This window comes from Heliangelus exortis, chromosome 10, assembly GCF_036169615.1.
Source record: "Heliangelus exortis chromosome 10, bHelExo1.hap1, whole genome shotgun sequence".
NCBI classification, from domain to species: Eukaryota; Metazoa; Chordata; class Aves; order Apodiformes; family Trochilidae; genus Heliangelus; species Heliangelus exortis.
In genome coordinates, this window is record NC_092431.1 from 222,562 (window position 1) to 240,911 (window position 18,350).

General features: G+C 68.8%; 4 protein-coding genes across 6 annotated transcripts; 2 read left to right on the forward strand and 2 right to left on the reverse strand.

Annotated features, from left to right (window-relative positions):
- Positions 1 to 459: 459 nt before the first annotated feature.
- Positions 460 to 6,054, reverse strand: LOC139800277 (drebrin-like). The gene is given in 13 exon segments (XM_071753051.1): positions 460 to 845; positions 1,118 to 1,176; positions 1,441 to 1,700; positions 1,703 to 2,326; positions 2,435 to 2,561; positions 2,837 to 2,891; positions 3,192 to 3,343; positions 3,912 to 3,989; positions 4,115 to 4,252; positions 4,685 to 4,759; positions 4,849 to 4,961; positions 5,045 to 5,097; positions 5,893 to 6,054. Coding segments are annotated over 13 exon segments (2,133 nt in total). The 5' UTR covers positions 5,979 to 6,054; the 3' UTR covers positions 460 to 532.
- A 948-nt stretch (positions 6,055 to 7,002) lies between these two features.
- Positions 7,003 to 12,348, forward strand: LOC139800279 (rho-related BTB domain-containing protein 2-like). The gene is made up of 9 exons (XM_071753053.1): positions 7,003 to 7,338; positions 7,426 to 7,529; positions 8,611 to 8,796; positions 8,873 to 9,795; positions 10,063 to 10,181; positions 10,367 to 10,517; positions 10,681 to 10,769; positions 10,841 to 10,946; positions 11,313 to 12,348. Exons 1-9 carry the CDS (start codon positions 7,147 to 7,149, stop codon positions 11,480 to 11,482), a joined length of 2,040 nt encoding a protein of 679 aa, XP_071609154.1. The 5' UTR covers positions 7,003 to 7,146; the 3' UTR covers positions 11,483 to 12,348.
- Positions 12,304 to 15,688, reverse strand: WDR54 (WD repeat domain 54). Of its 2 annotated transcripts, none has more exons than XM_071753072.1 (10): positions 15,608 to 15,688; positions 15,187 to 15,412; positions 14,765 to 14,827; positions 14,541 to 14,607; positions 14,216 to 14,272; positions 14,002 to 14,129; positions 13,654 to 13,754; positions 13,405 to 13,567; positions 13,257 to 13,331; positions 12,304 to 13,102 (listed from the first exon to the last, which is right to left on the reverse strand). In XM_071753072.1, exons 1-10 carry the CDS (start codon positions 15,625 to 15,627, stop codon positions 12,968 to 12,970), a joined length of 1,035 nt encoding a protein of 344 aa, XP_071609173.1. In that variant the 5' UTR covers positions 15,628 to 15,688; the 3' UTR covers positions 12,304 to 12,967. The 2 variants fall into 2 exon arrangements, with proteins under 2 accessions (XP_071609173.1, XP_071609175.1); XM_071753074.1 differs by having other exon boundaries at positions 15,542 to 15,640.
- On the forward strand, positions 15,677 to 18,254 carry C10H2orf81 (chromosome 10 C2orf81 homolog). 2 transcript variants are annotated; one of them, XM_071753066.1, is made up of 4 exons: positions 15,677 to 15,769; positions 16,260 to 16,478; positions 16,590 to 16,784; positions 17,013 to 18,254. In XM_071753066.1, exons 1-4 carry the CDS (start codon positions 15,677 to 15,679, stop codon positions 17,718 to 17,720), a joined length of 1,215 nt encoding a protein of 404 aa, XP_071609167.1. In that variant the 3' UTR covers positions 17,721 to 18,254. The 2 variants fall into 2 exon arrangements, with proteins under 2 accessions (XP_071609167.1, XP_071609168.1); XM_071753067.1 differs by lacking the exon at positions 16,590 to 16,784.
- The last annotated feature ends 96 nt before the right edge of the window (positions 18,255 to 18,350 follow it).

An 18,350-nucleotide genomic window follows, 5' to 3' on the forward strand; every position in this document is an offset into this window, starting at 1 on the left:
TGATGGATGAGGAGGGGAAGATACCGAGGGGGGTCTTGCTCGGGGCCGGGGGAAGGGGACTCCCAGCTTCTTTTACGGGAAAGAAACTGGAATTTCTAACACCCTGGGCGGGTGGGGGGGGAAGGAGGGGAGGGCGGGTGTGCCACCACTGCAGGGTGGGCTCAGGGCTAAACCCCCCCAAAAATTTTTGGGGGAGAGGCTGTTCCTCCCCCCTATAGTGGGTACTGGGGGCTGCTGCCCCCCTCTGGGTGGGAGCTCAGGGCAAACGCCCCTGTACGGTGGGTGCAGGTCTAACCCTGGGGGGGGTGCAGGGACTCCCCCCCAACTCTGCTTTCCCTCACCTCTAACTCTGGGGGTTGCCCCCACCGCTCCCGGGGGGGGGGGCAGCACTCCCTGGCAGGGACTAGTCCTGGCCCACCCCTTCCCCCCCCGGGTGGGGGCCCCAAAGCTGCCACCTCATTAATATGCATTAAAATTTATTTAACAGCTGCTGTGTGCTTGGGGGGGCTGGGGGTAGTGTAAGGGGGTCCCTCTACCGGCCTGGCCTCCCTGGGGAGTGGGTCTCCATGTCCCCCCTGCCCTGTGTCACCACCAGAGGGGGGGGGGGGGGCACTGGCTCCCTCCCAAAGCTGCTTATTAGGTTGCATATATGGGGGGGAGAGGGGGGCTGGAAGTGAAGGCAGGGGGGCTGTGCTGGGGGGGGTCGTGGGGAGGGGGATGCGGTCGTGGTGGGGACACAGAACTGGGTGCCATGGGTTGACCCCCCGTGGCTACACGGCGTGGGGGGGAGTGGTCCTGGTCCTCGGTGGGAGGGGGGCGGCCCTTGGGCAGCAGCAGCGCGAAGCCTGCGGGGGAGAGCGGGGGTCGGGGGCTGAGCCCGGCCGGGGGGGTCCATGCAGGGGAAGAGGGGGTATGGGCGGGTAGATGAGGGGTACGGAGGGGGGCTATGGGGCAGGGGGGGTCATGGGATACAGGGAGGGATGACAGGGGGGTAGAGAGGTGGGGGTTGCAAGGGATGGGGGGATTTGGGGAAGTAACAGAGCCGCCCCCCCCCCCCTCCCCCCCCCGGCTGCCCCCCTACCGTGGGTGGGGGGGTAGGGGTCTGGGGGGGCAGTACCTGGTGAGCCTTTGTGCAGGGGCCTGCGGCAGGACGATGTCGTCACTGGACTCGTCCCCCTGTAAAATGGGGAGGGAGGCTGAGGGGGTCCCCACGACCTCCAGCGCATGCCCACCCTCGCCCTGAGGACCCCTCCTCAGCCCCATTGCCGCTGCCCTGTCCCCACCCCCCACCCCCTGAGCCCCCCCGACCCCACCCCCGACCCCCAAACTCTGGAACCAGCCCCCCCCCCAACCGCAGCCCCCCAGCCCCCAAAACCATTCTCCCCCACCTCAGACCCACCGAGCCCCCTCCCTAAGCCCCCCCCCCAGCCGATGGCATACCTGCCTCGGGGAGGGGTCCTGCTCCCAGGGGTCTGGCCAGCTCCCCTGCCCCCCCAATGCCATTGTGCCCCGAGTTGCCCCTGGGGGGGTGTCCTGCTCCCTGGGGGGGGCTGGGGCTGCATGGGGGGGGTTCCAGCTCCAGGCGTTGGGACAGGCACTAGCCCAGGCATGGGAGACCCTCCCCGGGGACTCGGGACCCCCCTCACCCGGCTCCACTGGCAGCTCTGGAGACCCCCATGAGGGGGGGGCTGGGGAAGGTGTCCAGGGGGGGGCCTGTCCTCATCCCGGGGGGGGGCTGGGGGGGAGGCAGAGGCTTGGGCTCCTCGGTGCCCAGGGGGGGACTGCATCAGGGGGCTGTGGGGGGGGCCCCAGCCCAGGAGTGCTGCAGGGGGGGTAGGTGCTCTACCCCCCAAAAGGCTGCCAGGGGACCCCAACGGGGGGGGATCTGGGGGAGGGCAGAGGCCCTGGACCGGGAATGGTGGGAGGGGGGCCCTGCCCCTGCACCCCCAGGGCTGGGGGGCCCCAAGGTGGTACAGGGAGCCAGGGGGGCTTTCTCTATGGGGCTGGTGGCATGGGGGGGGTCCTGTCCCTGTGGGGCTAGGGAGGGTCTTTGTCCCCGTGGGGCTGGGGAGGGGTCCCAGTGGGGGCATAGGGAGGGGGTCTGTTTCTCCATGGGGGCTGATGGGAGCACCAGGAGGGGTTCCCCTCCCCACGGGGCTGGCAGGGAGGGGAGGTTGGGGTTTCCGGGGGCTGGGGGGGGGGTTCAGCCCTGAAGGCCCCGGGCTGGGGGGGGTCCAGGTGAGGGCGGGGGGGTCCGGCTGGCGGAAGATGAAGGCTGACTCAGTCAGGCTGCGTTGGGTACCGCAGAAGACGGCCGACGGGCACCTGGGGGGCATGGCGACAGGGTCAGCACCCATCCCTGCCTGCCGCCCGGGGGACAGCAACCCGCCCCCCCACCGCCTGTTGTCCCCAGAGGTGGCATTGTCACCTACCGGGGCCTGGTGCCAAGGGGGGTGGGGTAGGGTGGTGGTGGGCCTGAGGTGGACCCTGAGCGCTCCCCGCTGACGGAAAAAATCCCGTGGGTTCTCGTGAACGCTGGGCGACACCAGGACAGCTGCCTCCTGTGGGCAGGGCACATGTGGCACCACGGCACTGCCCACAGCAGCAGCACGGCACTGCCATGGGGTCACACGGTGTCACGGTCAGTGCCAGATGTCCCCCCCAGCAGAGCCCCCCTCACTCACAGCTGCCCTTCTCGATGGACTGACTGTGCCGACCGCCGCGCTCCCGCATGGCCTCCTCGTGCTCGCCCGCTGCTGCTGCTCCTGGGGGGGGCACAGTGTGGCACCCACACCCATCCCCGGACCCCCCCGAAGCCCCCCAGGCCCACACTCACCCATCGCTCCTTCTCCTTCCTCCTCTCCTCCGCCTCCAGCCGTGCCTGCTCCTTCCTGCGGGGGGGGGGGGGGGGAGTGTGTTGGGGATGCGCGGGCGACATTGGGGGGGGGGCAGGGGCAGTCATAAGGGGGTGTGGCGGGATGTGGGGAGCACAGGGGGTGCTGGGGCATGGGGGAACATGGGGGGCACAGGGGACATGGGGGGCGCGGAGGGGAAGCAGCCATGGGATGCAGGAGCCTCCAGACCCTGCGCAGGGGTCTCCAAGACGGAGACGTGCAGAACCGGGGATGTCCCGGGGGATTGTGCCGGGGCATTGTCCCGGGGGGTGTCCCAGGGTGTCCCGCGGCACTCACCGCTGCTCCTCGATCATCCGCTCCTTCTCCTGCAGCCGCCGCTCCCGCTCCGCCGCTCCCCGCCGCTCCTCCTCCCGCCGCTCCCGCTCCCACCGCCGGGCCCGCTCCAGCTCCCGCTGCCGCTCCTGCTCCTTCCGCTGCTCCTCCTCCCGCTGGCACCGGAACACACCTTGGCACCGGCACCCGCACGGACCGGCACCGACACTGCTAAGGACTGCCACCGGGACACCCGCGGAGCGCCACCGGGACCCCGTGAACCAGTACCGGGACCCCATGTAACCGCCACCGAGACCCCACGGACAGGCACCGGCACACGGAACTCCATGGACCGGCACCAGGACTCCCACAGACCAGCACCGGGACCCTCACAAACCGGCATCGCCACCGGCAGCGGGATCCCCACAGCTGCCACTGGGACCCCACGGACCGGCATCGTCATCAGGAACGGGACCCCCCACGGACCAGCAGCGGGACCAGGGCCCCCACTCAGTGCCACCAGCACCGGGACCCCATGGACTGGCAGTGCCACCAGGACCTCACAGAACGACACCGGGACTCCCCCACGGAGCAGCACTGCCACCGGCACCGGGACTCCAGCAGCCTCGACACCAAAACCCGCGCCGGGCCACCGCGCCCCGTCCCAACCGCCGTGCCCCCAGTCCCGGGGATACCGTGGGAGCCCCGGGGGATGCCTCCAAGCTCCCCTTGCCCCCCCCTCACCTCGGCCTGTGCCCAGAAGGAATCCCGCTGGGTCCGGCGGATCTCCAGCGCCGGGTTGGTCTTGCGGTAGTTTGTGCCCTGAGGGGGTGAGCACCGAACGGCTCAGGGCACGACCCCCGCCCACCCCAAACTGGGACTCCCAGGAGGGCAGCGGGCAGGGTAGGTGAGCCACCCTCATCCCGCCTATCACTCCCCCAACTCACCACCAGCTCCTGGGCATCGGGGAGGGTTCCCCTCCTGGCGGGAGGGGCTGCGGTGGGAGCCAACTGTGCCAGCGTCCTGCTCAGCCCCTCCTGTGTCACCTCCTCGGGGCGGTGCGCGCTCAGCACCACGCTGGCCTCCTGCCACCCAGACAGGGACAGTGTCACACACAGCCCCCTCCAGCATCACCAAGCACCCAGAGGCCCCTCCTCTCCACTCCCCCGGGACCTCTCCGGGACTGGATTCCCAGCCTCCCCAGGGAATCCTGGCGCCATTCCCCGGCTCCAGATGTGAACCCACAGCCAGAAATAGGAATTTTTAAGCGGGGGGGGGGGGGGCAACAAGCAAAGGCAGGATCGTGTGTGTGTGTGTGTGTGCGTGTGGGTGATGGCGGCGGGGGTGGGGGGCAGGGAGCCCAACCACAACCCCGGGATCATTGGCCAAGGCTGGGAACTGGGAACGGCGTGGCCTGAGTCAGCAGAGGCAGGAATGCGCAGCAAGCAAAGGTCGGGGGGGGGGGCTCAGAGAAAAAGGGGGGCTGGGTGCCATGCCCCCCCAAAAAAAACCCTCACCCTGAAAAACTCCCTGATGACCGGCATATGCCCAGCACATTGGAGGCGTTGGGATTCTGGAACCTTCTCCCCCACCTGCCACAAAGGGGACATCATTACATGTCCCTGTGTGTCCCCCCCACCCTGAAAGACCCTCCCCACCCCCCCAAAAAACAACCACTTACCCAGTGGATGAGGACAACACGGGGAAGGCCAGTGCTAGGGTCTGGGATGCGGCACAACCCGTACATGATACTGGTGGGGGAGAATTTGCCCCCCAGCTCATCCGGACCCCCAGCTGGGGGGGCATAAGGGGATCAGGGGGGTGTGGGGGGAGCAGTGGGACCCCTGCCCCCCATAACACCCCACCACCCCTTTTACCTCCCGAGTCCAGGAGCTTGAGGTCATGGTGCTTCTCGTAGGCAAACACAGCCCTAGGGGGGACGGGACGGGACACAGGGGGGTCGGGGGGGTCAACTGAATTCATGGAAGTGCCACCAGCAGCATCCGCCTTAGGGACAATGGGGCTGCGGGAAGTGCCACCGCGACACTGCCCCCACACCGGGACCCCTGCCCGGGGGGGGGGGGGGGGGCGGTTTGGGGGAAGCGGTTCCACCCCCGGCGCCGGCAGGGCCCCGGGGGGTCACACCAGGGGCGCTACCGGTGCTCAAGGCGGTGTCGCCGCTCCCAGCCCCAGGGCGATTGGGTGGTACCGGGCACCGGTTTCCCAGCGCGACTCATCGGGTGGGGCCCGACGCGGCCCCCCCTCCCGCACCCACGTCCCAACCGGAGGACTGGTGCACCCAGGAGACCCCCTGGCCCGGTACCGGGTCTTGGTACTTGTGCCCGGTGCCTGGTTCCTGTTCTCTGTCCCATCCCTGTCGCCGGTTCCCACTCCCGGTTTCCAGTTTCAGTACCAGTCCCCGGTCGCAACTCCCGGTCCCAGTCCTCCTTCCCATTCCCGGTGCTTGGTTCCCGGTCCCGTCCCCAGTTCCTGTTCCCGGTTCCCACTTCCAGTTCCCATCCCCGGTTCTTGTCCGGTTCCAGTCCTGGTGTCTGTTCCTACTTCCCGTCCCTGGTGCCCGTTACCCGCTTCCCAGTCCCTGTTCCGTCCCCAGCTCCAGTTCCCGTCTCCGGTTCCCAGTCCCGTTTCCCAGTCCTGGTTCCCGGTCCCCAGGTCTCGCGTCCGGTTCTTAGTCCCACTCCCGGTTCCGGGTCCCGCCGCTCACCAGTTGGTCCCGGCCCGGGGATTCCCCACGTCCTCCCGGGCCGCCAGCAGCGCCAGCCGGTGCCGCTCCAGCCCCGGGGCCGCCATCCCGCGCCCGCCGCCTGCGCCCGCCCCCCCGGGATCCCTCCCGCCCCACCGCCCACGGGCGGGACCGGCAGCACCGGGCGGGGCGGGGCGGGACCGGCAGCCACCGGGACAGGCGACACCGGCAGAACCGGGAGAACCGGCACCGGGAGAACAGGGGCAACCGGGAGAACCGGCACCGGGACAGCCAGGACAGCCGACACCGGGAGAAGGGGCAGCGGCAGAACCATGGCAACCGGGACAACCGGCACCATGGCAGACGAGACAGCCGGCACCGGCAGAACTGGGACATCTGGGAGAACTGGCACCGGGACAGCCAGCACCGGACCAGTCGGGACAGCCGGCACCGAAAACAACAAAGAGAACCAGGAAAGCCAGCACCGCGACAGCCGGCACCGGAAGAACCGGGAGAACCGGCACCGGGGGTGTCCCGGTCCACCGCCCTGCCCCCGAGGCCAGCCCACCCTGGGGACCGGCGGTGACACCGGTGTCACTGCTGCCCGAGCTGGGGCGCCGTGGCACCGCTGTGCCCTCTGCTGCTGGTCATACTGGTGCCACACACAGGTGTCGCTGCTGCCACTGATGTCGCGGGTGTCACCGCTGCCACCGGTGTAACCAGTGTCCCCGGTGTCACGGGTGTAACTGGTGCCTCTGGTATCCCTGCTGTCCCTGCTGTTATTCGCGTCTTACTGGTGCAACCAGTGTCACTGGTGTCCCTCCTGCCCCTCAGTCCCCACTCTCACTGGTGTCCCCGCTGCCCCCCTGTCCCCCGCCCCGGGTGGGCGTGTCCTGTCCGGAGCTCGCGGGGCGGGGCACGTCACGCGTGCGGAGCGCCCCCTGCCGGCGCTCCTTTGTCCGCGCGCGTGGGGCGGGGAGGGGATGGGCGGGGCGAGCGCGGGCAGGGGGGAGGGGAGGAGAGGGAAGCGGCGCCCCGTGATTGGCCGAAGCTCCCGCGGGGCGGGGCCGACGGGGCGGGGGGGCGGGCGCTGATTGGCGGCGCGGCGGGGCGGGGCACGCGCGGTAACGGGCCCGGGCGGCGGCGGCGGCGGCGGCGGCGGGATGGGCGGGGGGCGGTGCTGAGCGGGGTCGGGGCCGCTGTCCCCGTCCCGTCCCCCCCCCCCCAAAACTGGGCGTCCCCTGGCCCCCCCCCCGGTGTGTCCCCCCAGTGCCCATGGACCTGGACGTGGACTACGAGCGCCCCAACGTCGAGACCATCAAGTGCGTGGTGGTGGGCGACAACGCGGTGGGCAAGACGCGGCTGATCTGCGCCCGCGCCTGCAACGCCACCCTCAGCCAGTACCAGCTCCTGGCCACGCACGTCCCCACCGTCTGGGCCATCGACCAGTACCGCGTCTGCCAGGAGGTGGGGGGCACCGAGGTGGGGCGGCGGGAGGGGGTGTCTGGGGGCCCGGGGCGGGGGGCGTGACGGCGGCTTCCCCTGTCCCGGCAGGTGCTGGAGCGCTCCCGGGATGTGGTGGACGAGGTCAGCGTCTCCCTGCGCCTCTGGGACACTTTCGGGGACCACCACAAGGACCGGCGCTTCGCCTACGGCAGGTGGGACCACCCGCGACACCGGCACCCCGAGCCCCGCACCCTGAACCCCGCACCTCGACCTGCCACCAGCACCCCAAACCTCACCGCTGCTGCCCTGACCCCCGCCACCCCCAGTCACCCCGACCCACCAGCCCTGCCCACCCCGGGGGACACGGAGCCGAAGAGCCCCCTGAGGCTCCTGCCAGCACCCAGAGAGCAGCCCTGGCACCCCAGAGTTCCCCCACCCCCAGCCAGGGGCCGCTTTTGGGTGCACCCCCGCAGCCCCCCACCCCGGGAAGGGACCTCTGGGGGGAGGGTACAGACAGCACCACCCACCCCCGAGGCTGCAGGTTTGGGGAGGGGGATGGTTTTGGGGGGCTGGGTGGGGTGTCAGGACCTCTCCCTGAGTGGTGCCTGGCAGCAGGAGATGTCCCAGGCCCCGTCCGCGCGGTCAGCAGTCCCCCGGCCCCCCCCCGGTCTGTACACACCCCCTTCCCGTGGCCACGGGCACGTCCTGGTCCTTATCGCCCGCCACACTGCCCCGGCTCGTCTCTATCTCCCCTCTGCACTGCCCAGGCCCCCCTGGCCCCGTGGTGGGGGGCACCTGTGGCTGGGAGGTGGGGGACTTTCACTGGGTCCTGGTGTCACCCAGGGGTGAGCAGTGGCTCTGGTGCTGGCTGGGGGCCCACGGGAGGCGGCCGGTGGCTTCTATCTTGGTCCCTGGCATGGGCTCGGCTCCAGAGGCGCCTCCTGGTCACGTCCCGGCACCGATAAAAACAAACCAGGTCCCAGACTAAAAACAAACCAGGACTGGGGCCATGTGTCCCCTCCTGGCCCCTCCTGTGGCCCCAACGGCTGCGGGGACCTGGGTGCTGCTGGCGGTGTCCTTGTCACCCCTGTCACCCATGTCACCCCTGTCACCCATGTCACCTGCCCGGGTGGGCTGCCCTGAGCCCCTGGCAGCACCAGGGCTGGGATGTGGAGCAGGGCCCTGTGGGGGTGGGGGGCTCCCTGGGCAGCAATGGGGACCCCGGTGCCGATCCCCAAGCCCAGGGGGTATCGCCGGGGGCAGGGCCACCCTCACCCCCTCCTCCCGGTGCAGGTCAGACGTGGTGGTGCTCTGCTTCTCGCTGGCCAACCCCAACTCCCTACGGCACGTGAAGACCATGTGGTACCCCGAGATCAAGCACTTCTGTCCCCGCACTCCCATCGTGCTGGTGGGCTGCCAGCTTGACCTGCGCTATGCTGACCTGGAGGCCGTCAACCGGGCCCGGCGCCCCTTGGCCAAGTGAGGTTCTGTGCTGGGGGGGGGGATCGGGACCCTCTGCCCCACGGTGACGTGTCCCCTGCTCTGTCCCCTCCAGGCCCATCAAACCCACCGACATCCTGCCCCCCGAGCGGGGCCATGAGGTGGCCAAGGAGCTGGGCGTGCCCTACTATGAGACCAGCGTGGTGGCCCAGTTTGGCATCAAGGACGTCTTTGACAACGCCATCCGCGCTGCCCTCATCTCCCGCAGGCACCTCCAGTTCTGGAAGTCCCACCTGAAGAAGATGCAGCGGCCGCTTCTCCAAGCCCCCTTCCTGCCCCCCAAGCCCCCCCCGCCCGTCATCCAGGTCCCCGACCCCCCTGCCAGCCGTGCCTGGGGTCCCACCGCCCTCTTCCAGACCCCGCTCTGCGCCGATGTCCTCTTCCAGCTGCAGGGTGGCCAGCGGGTCTTCGCCCACCGTGTCTACCTGGCCACCTCCTGCTCCAAGTTCTACGACCTCTTCACGCTGAAGGAGCCGGGGGGAGGAGGCAAGGAGCCGGCCGCCCGCACCCGGAGCCTGGAGGGGGAGCGGGGGGTCCTGGCCGAGGGGGCACAGACCCCGCTGCGGACTTCCCAGAGCGAGGACGCCCTGCGGCCGGCGCCGGGGGCCGGCGGTGACGACGGTGGCCACGACCTGTCGTCCTGGGGCCGCGGGTTCCTCAGCCTGCGGTGGGAGGTGGTGGCGGAGCCGGTGTCCGGGCGGGAGAGGCGGATGGCGGTGGTGAGGATGGACGGGCGGGTGCAGGCCGAGCCGTTCCGTGCCGTGCTGGAATATCTCTACACCGGGCGGCTGGACCAGGCCCGCGGTGACCTGCTGCAGGTGGCCACCATCGCCGAGCTGCTGGAGGTCTTCGACCTGCGCATGATGGTGGCCAACGTGCTCAACAAGGAGAGTTTCATGAACCAGGAGATCACCAAGGCCTTCCACGTCCGCCGTGCCAACCGCATCAAGGAGTGCCTGGGGAAGGGGGTCTTCGCAGGTATGGGGGGCCCCTGCCTGTGGTGGGGGGCAGAGGGAGGGCCAGGGGCTGCCCTCCGTGGGTCTGGGGCTCCCGGTGACCCCCATCCCCCTCCCTCCGCCCAGGGTCTGGGGTCCTGGAGCCACGTCCTTTCCAGGTGGGAGGAGCTGGGGGTCTCCTGACCTCATGGCAGGGGCTGCTGAGGGTCCCCTGTCCCTGGGGCTGTGGTGGCCAAGGGCTTCCGTCCCACACTGAGGCTGTCCCCTCGCTGTCCCCTCTCTGCCCCAGATGTGGTTTTCCGGGTGGATGACGGGGCGGTGCCGGCCCACAAGCCACTGCTGGTGGCTGGCTGTGACTGGATGATGGCCATGTTCCGGGGGGCTTTCCGGGAGAGCTTTGCTGACGAGGTGAGGGGGACAGGGGTGTCCTTGGTGGCTCTCCTGGGATGTGTGTCCCATGGCAGTGCCAGTTCTGGGGGCTGGCTCGGACCCCCCCAGCACACACGAGTCCTGGTGGCCCTTCTGCCGCGGGGAAAACCAGGGGCGCAGATGGGGTCCATGTGGGGGTGCCCCCTCACCCCTCCGCCCCGCAGGTCTCCTTGCCCGGCACCAGCTGCTCCTGCCTCCGCGCCGTCCTCGACTTCCTCTACACCGGGGTCTTCACCCCCACACCTGACCTGGACGCCATGGAGCTCCTCATCCTCACCAACCGCCTCTGCCTGCCCCGCCTGCAGGCGCTGACCGGTGAGACCCCCGCACCCCGCTGCTGTGACACGGGGACGAGGATCGATGTGCCCCCGGCGTCTCTTCGATGTCAGAGCTGGGGGAGGGGCCCGGCTCTGCCCTGGGGGGGCAGCTCCCCGGAGCCTGCGGCCCCCCCCGGTGCTGACCCCGTCCCCCCCCCCAGAGCAATACGCGGTGGACGAGCTGCTGCGCGCCTTCGTGCAGCGGGTGGAGATCGATGAGCAGGTCATCATCTACCTGGAGATGACACAGGTATGGGGGGATTGCCAGGGGGATCGGGGGGTGCAGCCCCTGCCGTGCCGCGCTCACAGCTCTGCCCGCAGCTGCACAACGCCCGGCAGCTGGCAGCGTGGTGCCTGCACTACATCTGCACCAACTACAACCGTGTCTGCCGCCGCTTCCCCCGGGAGATGAAGTTCATGTCTCCAGGTACGGGACTGGGGGAGTGGGACTGGGGCAGGGATGTGGGGTGTGGGATTGGGAAAGGGATTGGGATGTGGGGTCCAGGGAGCCAGGACAGGGATGGGGGGGGGTTGGGGTGGGGGTTGGGGGCTGGGATGTGGGACTGGGGTGCAGGACAGGGATCAGGGTCCTGGATTTGCGGGTGAGGGTAAGGATCATGGGTCAGGACAGGGCCTGGGGGGGGGCTGGGGCAGAAACTGGGAGGGGGGGGGTGACAGTGAGGATTGGGATGCAGCATCGGGGGGTCTGGGCAGGGATCAGGGCACGGGATGAGGGGTCCAGGGCCAGTAGCGGGAGGCAGGGCCAGGACCTGGATGCGCGGCGTCCCCGCAGAGAACCGGGCGCACTTCGAGCGTCACCGCTGGCCCCCGGTGTGGTACCTGAAGGAGGAGGATCTGTACCTGCGCTGCCAGAAGGAGCGGGAGCGCGAGGAGCAGCTGCAGCGCAAGCAGCACCCCCGGCGCCGCTGGTGCTTCTGGCGCCCCACACCACCCATGGCCTGAGCTGGGCGGGCGGGGGGCTCGGCAGCCCCCCAGGACCCTTGCCCAGCTGTTTACAGGTGGGGCCACTGCTCATCCTGCCCACCATGCCTCGCCCCAGCGCGGCGGTGGGACTGGCCCTGCTGAGCCCTGGCACAGCCATGCCGAGCCGAGCTGAGCTGTGCCATGCCAAGCTATGGCGTGGCTGTGCCGTGCCGTGCCGAGCTGTGCTGAGCCATGGCACAGCCATGCCATGCCGAGCTGTGGCACTGCCGTGCCAGCCGTGGCACAGCCATGCAGAACCGTGCCGAGCCATGCCAAGCTCTGGCACTGCCATGCCAAGCCGTGCCATGCTGGCAGGGCCCCCCCCCCTCCCCAGCCAACGCTGGTGCTACCTCTGACCAAGCAGTATTGTGGGGCTGGGGGTGGGCAGGGTGTGGGGGGGCTCTGCTGGCCCCCTCCCCCTCCCAGGGGCTCCCCCACCCCGTGCCGGGGTCTCCCCCCGGGAAGGGCTCTCTGGTGCTGTATTTACCCCCCTGATGGAGATGGGGGGGCCAAGCTGTGAGTGGGGTGGGGGTGTGTTGTGGGGGTCCCTGGGTGCTTGTGTGGCTGCAGGAACTGCTCCTGCTTGGGGAGGGGGGAGGCAAGGGCAGCCTGCCCCCCACCCAGCTCATCTCTGTGCCTTGGCCATGTCCCCACAGGGGCCACTGTCCCCAGCCCGGGGGATTCCAGGGTCCCCAGTCTGAACTGCACAACCATTTTTACACTTTTTTAACACCCCCCCTGCCTCACAAACCAGCCCCCCTCGGGCCCCCCAGCACAGTGAGTGGGGCTGCCCACACCTCTCAGCATCAGCTGTTTTAACCTTTAATAAAACCTTTTGTAATGGGCTGGACTCTGCCGTGGGCCCCCCCATCACCCACCCCCCCAATTCAGCCCCCTGCAGGAAGGAGTGATGTGGGGGGGCATATTCAGGTGCATTTATCATGAGTGGGGAGTACAGAGCACATGGGGGGAGGATAGGCAAGAGGGGGGTTGGGGGTCCTGACCCACAGTTGGGTGGGGGACAACACATGGGGGGGGAGTAAAGTGATGGGGTTGGACCCCCAACCTTAGGTGGGGTTTGTTTGGGTGGGAGGGACACGATGGGGTCAGTGCCCCATAGTGTGGGGCTGGGCAGCATGGGGGGGCTGCAGGCAGGAACAACAGGCTGCAACTGTGAAAACCCCCCCCCCAAATCCCACCCCAGGCTGAGCTCACCCCACAGCAGTGGGGCTGCCCCCGCCCCACACCTTGTGACCCCAAGGCCCTGGTAGTGGAACTGGAGGCTGAGCAGATCCCTGGGGGCTGCACGGAGTTGGGGTGGGGGGTGGGCAGATGCTGGCAGCTGTTCCCAGCACATCTGTGTCCCTGCACACCTGGCCAGGGGACACATCCCCCACCCCGCACCCCCACTGAGCAGAATTTGGGGGGTGTCTCTGTCCCAACCCCCCCTCCCTCCACCCCTCCTCACGGTGCTCGGCTGTAGCGGAAGATCTCGCTCAGGTCGTAGCCAGTGACAGCAAAGGAATTCCCTTGGGGGTCACAAAACCGAGCACCACACACCTGGGTGTCAGTGACACACTCGGAGTGGCAGTGCTGGATCTGGTGGCGAGGGTTGGTGACAAGTTAGGGACAAGCCACCATGACTGGGCAACCAAGGCACGTCCCAGGTCGCCAAAAAAATGGTCTTTTGGGTGCAAGAAGGTGGTGGGGACATCGGTGGCTGTGATGTCCCCACCAATAGGTGGCCACTCACCTCGATGTCATCCTTGTCTGGGTTCCTGCTGAGTTTCCAGACGTGGACAAAGGAATCCTCAGCACCAGAGAGCAGCTGGAGAGGGAGATGTGGGGTGGGAATGTTGGGGTGGTTTTTTGGGGGGGGGGGCAGGGGGGCCCGGCTGTACCTTCCCTGTTTGTGGTGCCAGGTCCAGGGCATAGATCCATCGGGCGTGGGCGCTGATGGCCACGTGCAGGACACCGGTGGCCGCCTCGAAGAGCCGGATCTGCCCATCCCCATAGCCAGCAGCCACCACCCCCTGCCACAGCCTCACTGAGGAGCAGGAGCAGCTGCGGGGACAGACACCACGGTGTGGGGGTGTCTGACACCCCTATGAGGGACCCCCTGCCCCAGCCAACCCCCACCCCAGGCTTACCCCAGGGCTGGGATTTTGCAGAGCAGAGCAAATTCCTCCCCACTGCTCCAGACACAGAGGCTGCCAGCATCATCAGCTGTCACCAGGTCACCAGCTCCCTCCTGCGGGGCACCAGGGGGGTCAGGGAGGGCCTGGCAGCTGCTCCACACCAGGCAGGAGGGTTTTGTGCCCCAAAAAAGCTGCACTCAGGGTGCAGAGCCCAGGAGGGGGGTGCGGGGGCACGGTCACCAGCTTGGCCCATTTGCTCCTGGACCAACACCACCACCCTTCAGCTCTTGAGACTTTTGCTTCCCCCTCCCCCCTTGGTGCTGTGCCACGGAGGGGGCAGCTCTGCCCCCCAGCACCTACCGGTGCCTGGCCCAGCTCCGCCGCGATGTCGGTGATGGCGTCGTGGTGCCGGTCCAGCACCTCGCTCACAGTCACGTTGGTCCCTTTGGGGGGGATGTCAAACACCAGCACCAACCCGGAGGATGTCCCTGTGGAGGGGGGGGGTGAAGGGGGATGGCATCCCGGGGGCTCAGCCCACCCCTGGGCCCCAGGGATGCCCCCACCCCACACTCACCCACGCAGATGAAGCGCTCGCCGGCTGCCGCGATCCCTCGGGCAAACACAGAGTGTGCTGAGGGGACACCAGGACCTGCTCACAACTCCACCACAGCTCCCGGCAGCCAGGACACCTCCTCAGCCCCCCTCCCAGCCCCCCTGGACCCCCCGGAGAGCCAGCAGGCAGGAGCGAGGGTGACACTGTGACTTGTCCAGACCCTTCTGTGCAGCACTGTCCTGACTCGGTGCCGGGGGTCTCCAGGCCAGGAGGAACTGGGCTGCACCCCCAGGATCACACAGCTCCAGGGAAGGGAGAGCTGGGGGGCCCCCACCGTGGGATGTACCTGGAGGGTGCTCCGTGACGTCCAGCGCATGCCAATAAACCATGGTGGAGCCATCAGCCTCGTACATCTGGAGAGAGATGGCAATGGGGTGAGCCCCAAGAGGGTGGGGAAGCTCCTCTTGTGACTTCAGGCTCAAGGAGACCTCCAGGAGAGAGTGAGCTCTCCCCACAGCTGTCCCCAGTTCATCACCCCAGGTGTGCCCTCATTTGAGTTCCAGACCTCACCTGGATCCCTCTCTGGGAGGTCAGCACCAGCAGGACCCGGGAGGGCAGCACACACCAGGCAGCCTGCAGAGAAAAGCAGCTCAGCCCACAGACACTCGGGTTCTTGGTTCCCAGCACCAGAGGTGGGTTCCTGGTATCCTTGGTGAACTCCCAGAGGTCCCACAGACCTTCTCAGGGGGGTCCTTATTCCCTTAAGGGGCTCCTTCTCTTCTTGGGGGGCTTCCTCCCATCTCAGGAGGCTCCTTCCTTCTTTGGGAGTTTCCTTCCATTCTTAGGGGGCTCCTTTCCTCCTTGAGGGGCTCCTTCCCCTCTTCGGTGCCTCCTTCCCATCTTAAGGGGATCCTTCCCCCTCCCCCATTCTCAAGGCACCGCATTCTCCTTCATCCCTCCCGGCATTTCCCCACTCCCCCCCAGCCCTTTACCTGGGTGAGGAGGGGGCTGCTGACGGCCATCCCCCCTTCCTTGGCCTGCAGCTGCCGCTGGGAGAACCCCGACCCATCCTCGGCCACACTGACCAGGTTCAAGCTGGGGCCATGGACAGTGCTGAAGCAAGCCAAGCCCCGACCGGGAGCCCTCAGAACGCTCAAGTTGTTGTACAAAGCCGCGCTGCTGCTCTTCAGCGGGAGACTCTTCTCCTTGCGGTACATCCTAGGGGGGGATCCGGGGCCGGGGGGCTCAGGGGGGGCCGGGGATGCTCCAGGGCTCCGGACGCGCACGAATGTGCAGCCCTGGAGCGTCCCCGGACCCCCTTTCCCTTCATCTCGGGCCCATTTTCACCTCCTAAGACCTTTCCTGAGCCCCCAAGACCCCCGGTTTCATCCCCGGGACCCCAACCCAGCTCACTCGGTGCCCGCCGTAGCCATGGAAACGGCGTCGCGGCGGCGATGAGGCCGCGGGCAGCGGCGCGCGCTGATGGCGTCACTACGCGGCGACGCTCCGGGAAAGGGCGGGGAGCGTTGCCGTGGAAACCGGGACGCGTCCTGCCCAGTGGGTGGGATGGCTGAGGTGGGGGTGGAGGAACTGGGCTGGATTGGGGTGTTCTGGGGGCTTTGTTGGGTTGTGTTGGGGTGTACTGCCTGGTACTGGAGTGTACTGGGCTGTAGTGGTTGTACTGGGGTGTTGTGGTGAGCTGTATTGGGGCGTGCTGGGCTGTACTGGATTGTATTGGGCCATATTGGGCTGTACGGGGTTGTACTGGGATGTTTTGGGGAGTACTAGACTGTGCTGGGCTGTACCGGGGCGTTGTGGTAGGGTGCAATAGAGTATACTGGGACATGCTGGAGTGTACTGGGGTGTACTGGAGTGCAGTGGCCTGTACTGGGGCGTGCTGTGGTGGGTTGTACTGGGGCATGCCGGGATGTATTGGGGTGTATTGGGACATGCCGGAGTGTATTGGTGTGTATTGGGATGCACTAGGGTGTACTGGAGCACATTGGTGTGTACTGGGATGCACTGGGGTGCCCCCCCGCACTGAGGGTCTCACCTGTCCCCGCAGAGACCGACCCCCCGGGAGCGAGCGGCCTCCAGGCCCCGCGTGGAGCGCTCCCGGCCACCCCCCGCCCCCACCGCCCACCCCACCGCCCCCCGCCGCCCCGAGGCAGAATGGGCCCGGCTGCTGGGCACCGAGCGGGGGGATGGGGACGTGGGGGACATCGTGGCCGAGCTGCTGGACCGGGTGATGGAGGGGTGTGCCAGGGCCAGCGCCCAGCAGCAGGTCTGGAGGGGGCTACCGAGGGGCGGGTGAGACCGAGGGGGGCTCAGCCTCCTCGCCCCAGCCCTGTTGTCACCGCGGAGCGGGTGGGGGGCTCACCCTGCTGTCCCCCAGGTCGTCCCCGCCACGCTGGGGTGGGCGCGGGAGACCCTCCTGTTGATGGCCCAGATGCGCTTCCCAGCGCGGGACGAAGGTGACACCGAGCCCGGGGGGGTCTGGCAGGAGGACAAGGAACCCGACCCCCCCGCCGCGGACTCCTGGGCTCAGGGCTTCGTCCCCCTCATGCACCTCTGTCTGTCCCCGGCAGAGGTGAGACAGACACACCCCCACCAACCCCAGGGACCCTCCTAGGGACGGGATGAGCTCTGGAGCCGGGGGACGACCCCGGAGCCCCTACCGGGGGGGTTCCAGTAGCCCCTGGCAGGGCCCAGAGCCCCACCAGGGGAGCGAGGGGTCTGTGCGGAGGTGGGCGGGAGGGCTCTGTTTTGTTCTCTGGGGCTGCCTCACACCGGGTCCCCCTTTGCCCCCCCCGGGCAGGTCTCCGGAATGCAGCACCCACCCACGGCGGCCGATGCCGAAGCCCCCCCTGCGCAGCCCCCGTGTTCCGGCCAGGTCCCCGCTGCCATCCTCCCGCTGACGCCCCCCCCGGAGCCGCTGCCGGAGCGGGCGCCCACCGCCCCCCGGCCCCCGCCGCCTCGACCAGCTCGACCCCCGCCTCCCCGCCCCGCCAAGCCCCCCCAGCAGCCGGGGGACGGGGCCGCGGAGGGGAGCGGCATAGCCGGAGTCCTCAGTCCCCGGCCGCCGCTGCCGCCCCCCTCCAGCCGCCGCCAGCCCCCGCCCAGCAAGGGGGGGCAGCCGAAGGGGTCCCCCTCTATCCCGGGAGTCCCCAGATCGGACCCCCAGCGCTGGATCCGGCCCCGGGTGGAGGTGCTGGACCCGGGCGGCGGGGCCGAGCCGCCGGGTGTCACATGTCGCGGCTGGGCACAGGAGTTGGGGGGGTCACGGCAGCCTCAGGGGCTCCAGCCGCCCTCCCGGGGGTCTCTTCAGCCCCCGAGACGCCTGCTCCGGCGGGGCCCCGGTGGGACCTCCGGGAGGGAAACTCACATCCCTGGGTACAGCCAGGAGGAGGAGGAGGAGGAGGAGGAAGGGGCTGGAGGATCCGGGAGGTCCCTGAGACCCATTCCCCCCGTCGTGCCCCTCCCCGCCATGGCAGCCTGGCAGCTCACGGGCGATGGCGAGCGCTGAAGGTGGCTCCGGACCCCCGGGTAGGTGCCGGACCCCCGGCTCCCCGCCCTCTCCCACCGCCGCCGGGCGGGTCCCTCCCAGTGCCGTGCTAGGATTCCCCCCCGGCCCCTCCCCACGATGCTGGCGGCTCCGTGTCCCGGTGTGGCAGCCGCGAGCGTGGCCTTTGGAGAAGAACACGGGGCCGGGTGAAAAACCGAAGTTCTATTTTGGGTCCGAGCTCCCGGCCTCGCTGGGCTGCCCCGTGGCTCCGGTACCTGGCCCGGCTGCACCCTCCTGGCGGCGGTGGGAAAGGCGTGGGAGAGGGCGGGGGTCCGGGGGGGCTGGCACCGAACAGGCCACCTTCCTCCCCACCCTCCTCCTCCTCCTGGCTCCCCAGCATTCACAGAGCTGCGGGGGAGGAGGAGGACAGGCTGGGGAAGGTGACCAGCAGGCCCTGAAGCACCTCACCCCACGGGACGTGTCCGAGCTCGCAACTCATCCCTGTCACCTATTAAAGAGATTTAATTAGGGAATTAAAGAGATTTTGTGGGGAAATGTCAGGAGCCCCCGCAGCTTCCTCCGTGCTCCGAGGGCAGCGCGACCCCGGGGACCCCTCACTGGGGCTGCCCCCTCCCCGGGCAGGTCCCTGCT

What these genes read in the sequence shown, in the direction of transcription:
- LOC139800279 (XM_071753053.1), top strand. Translation starts at nt 7,147, where the DNA reads ATGGACCTGGACGTGGACTACGAGCGCCCCAACGTCGAGACCATCAAG. An exon ending in GGGGAAGGGGGTCTTCGCAG is followed by an intron (nt 9,796 to 10,062) that starts GTATGGGGGGCC and finishes TCTCTGCCCCAG; the next exon opens with ATGTGGTTTTCCGGGTGGAT. An exon ending in GATGAAGTTCATGTCTCCAG is followed by an intron (nt 10,947 to 11,312) that starts GTACGGGACTGG and finishes GCGTCCCCGCAG; the next exon opens with AGAACCGGGCGCACTTCGAG.
- WDR54 (XM_071753072.1), bottom strand. Translation starts at nt 15,627, where the DNA reads ATGGCTACGGCGGGCACCGA. An exon ending in CCTCCCAGAGAGGGATCCAG is followed by an intron (nt 14,608 to 14,764) that starts GTGAGGTCTGGA and finishes ATCTCTCTCCAG; the next exon opens with ATGTACGAGGCTGATGGCTC. An exon ending in TGCAAAATCCCAGCCCTGGG is followed by an intron (nt 13,568 to 13,653) that starts GTAAGCCTGGGG and finishes CTGTCCCCGCAG; the next exon opens with CTGCTCCTGCTCCTCAGTGA.
- C10H2orf81 (XM_071753066.1), top strand. Translation starts at nt 15,677, where the DNA reads ATGGCGTCACTACGCGGCGACGCTCCGGGAAAGGGCGGGGAGCGTTGC. An exon ending in CAGTGGGTGGGATGGCTGAG is followed by an intron (nt 15,770 to 16,259) that starts GTGGGGGTGGAG and finishes CTGTCCCCGCAG; the next exon opens with AGACCGACCCCCCGGGAGCG. An exon ending in GGGCCAGCGCCCAGCAGCAG is followed by an intron (nt 16,479 to 16,589) that starts GTCTGGAGGGGG and finishes GCTGTCCCCCAG; the next exon opens with GTCGTCCCCGCCACGCTGGG.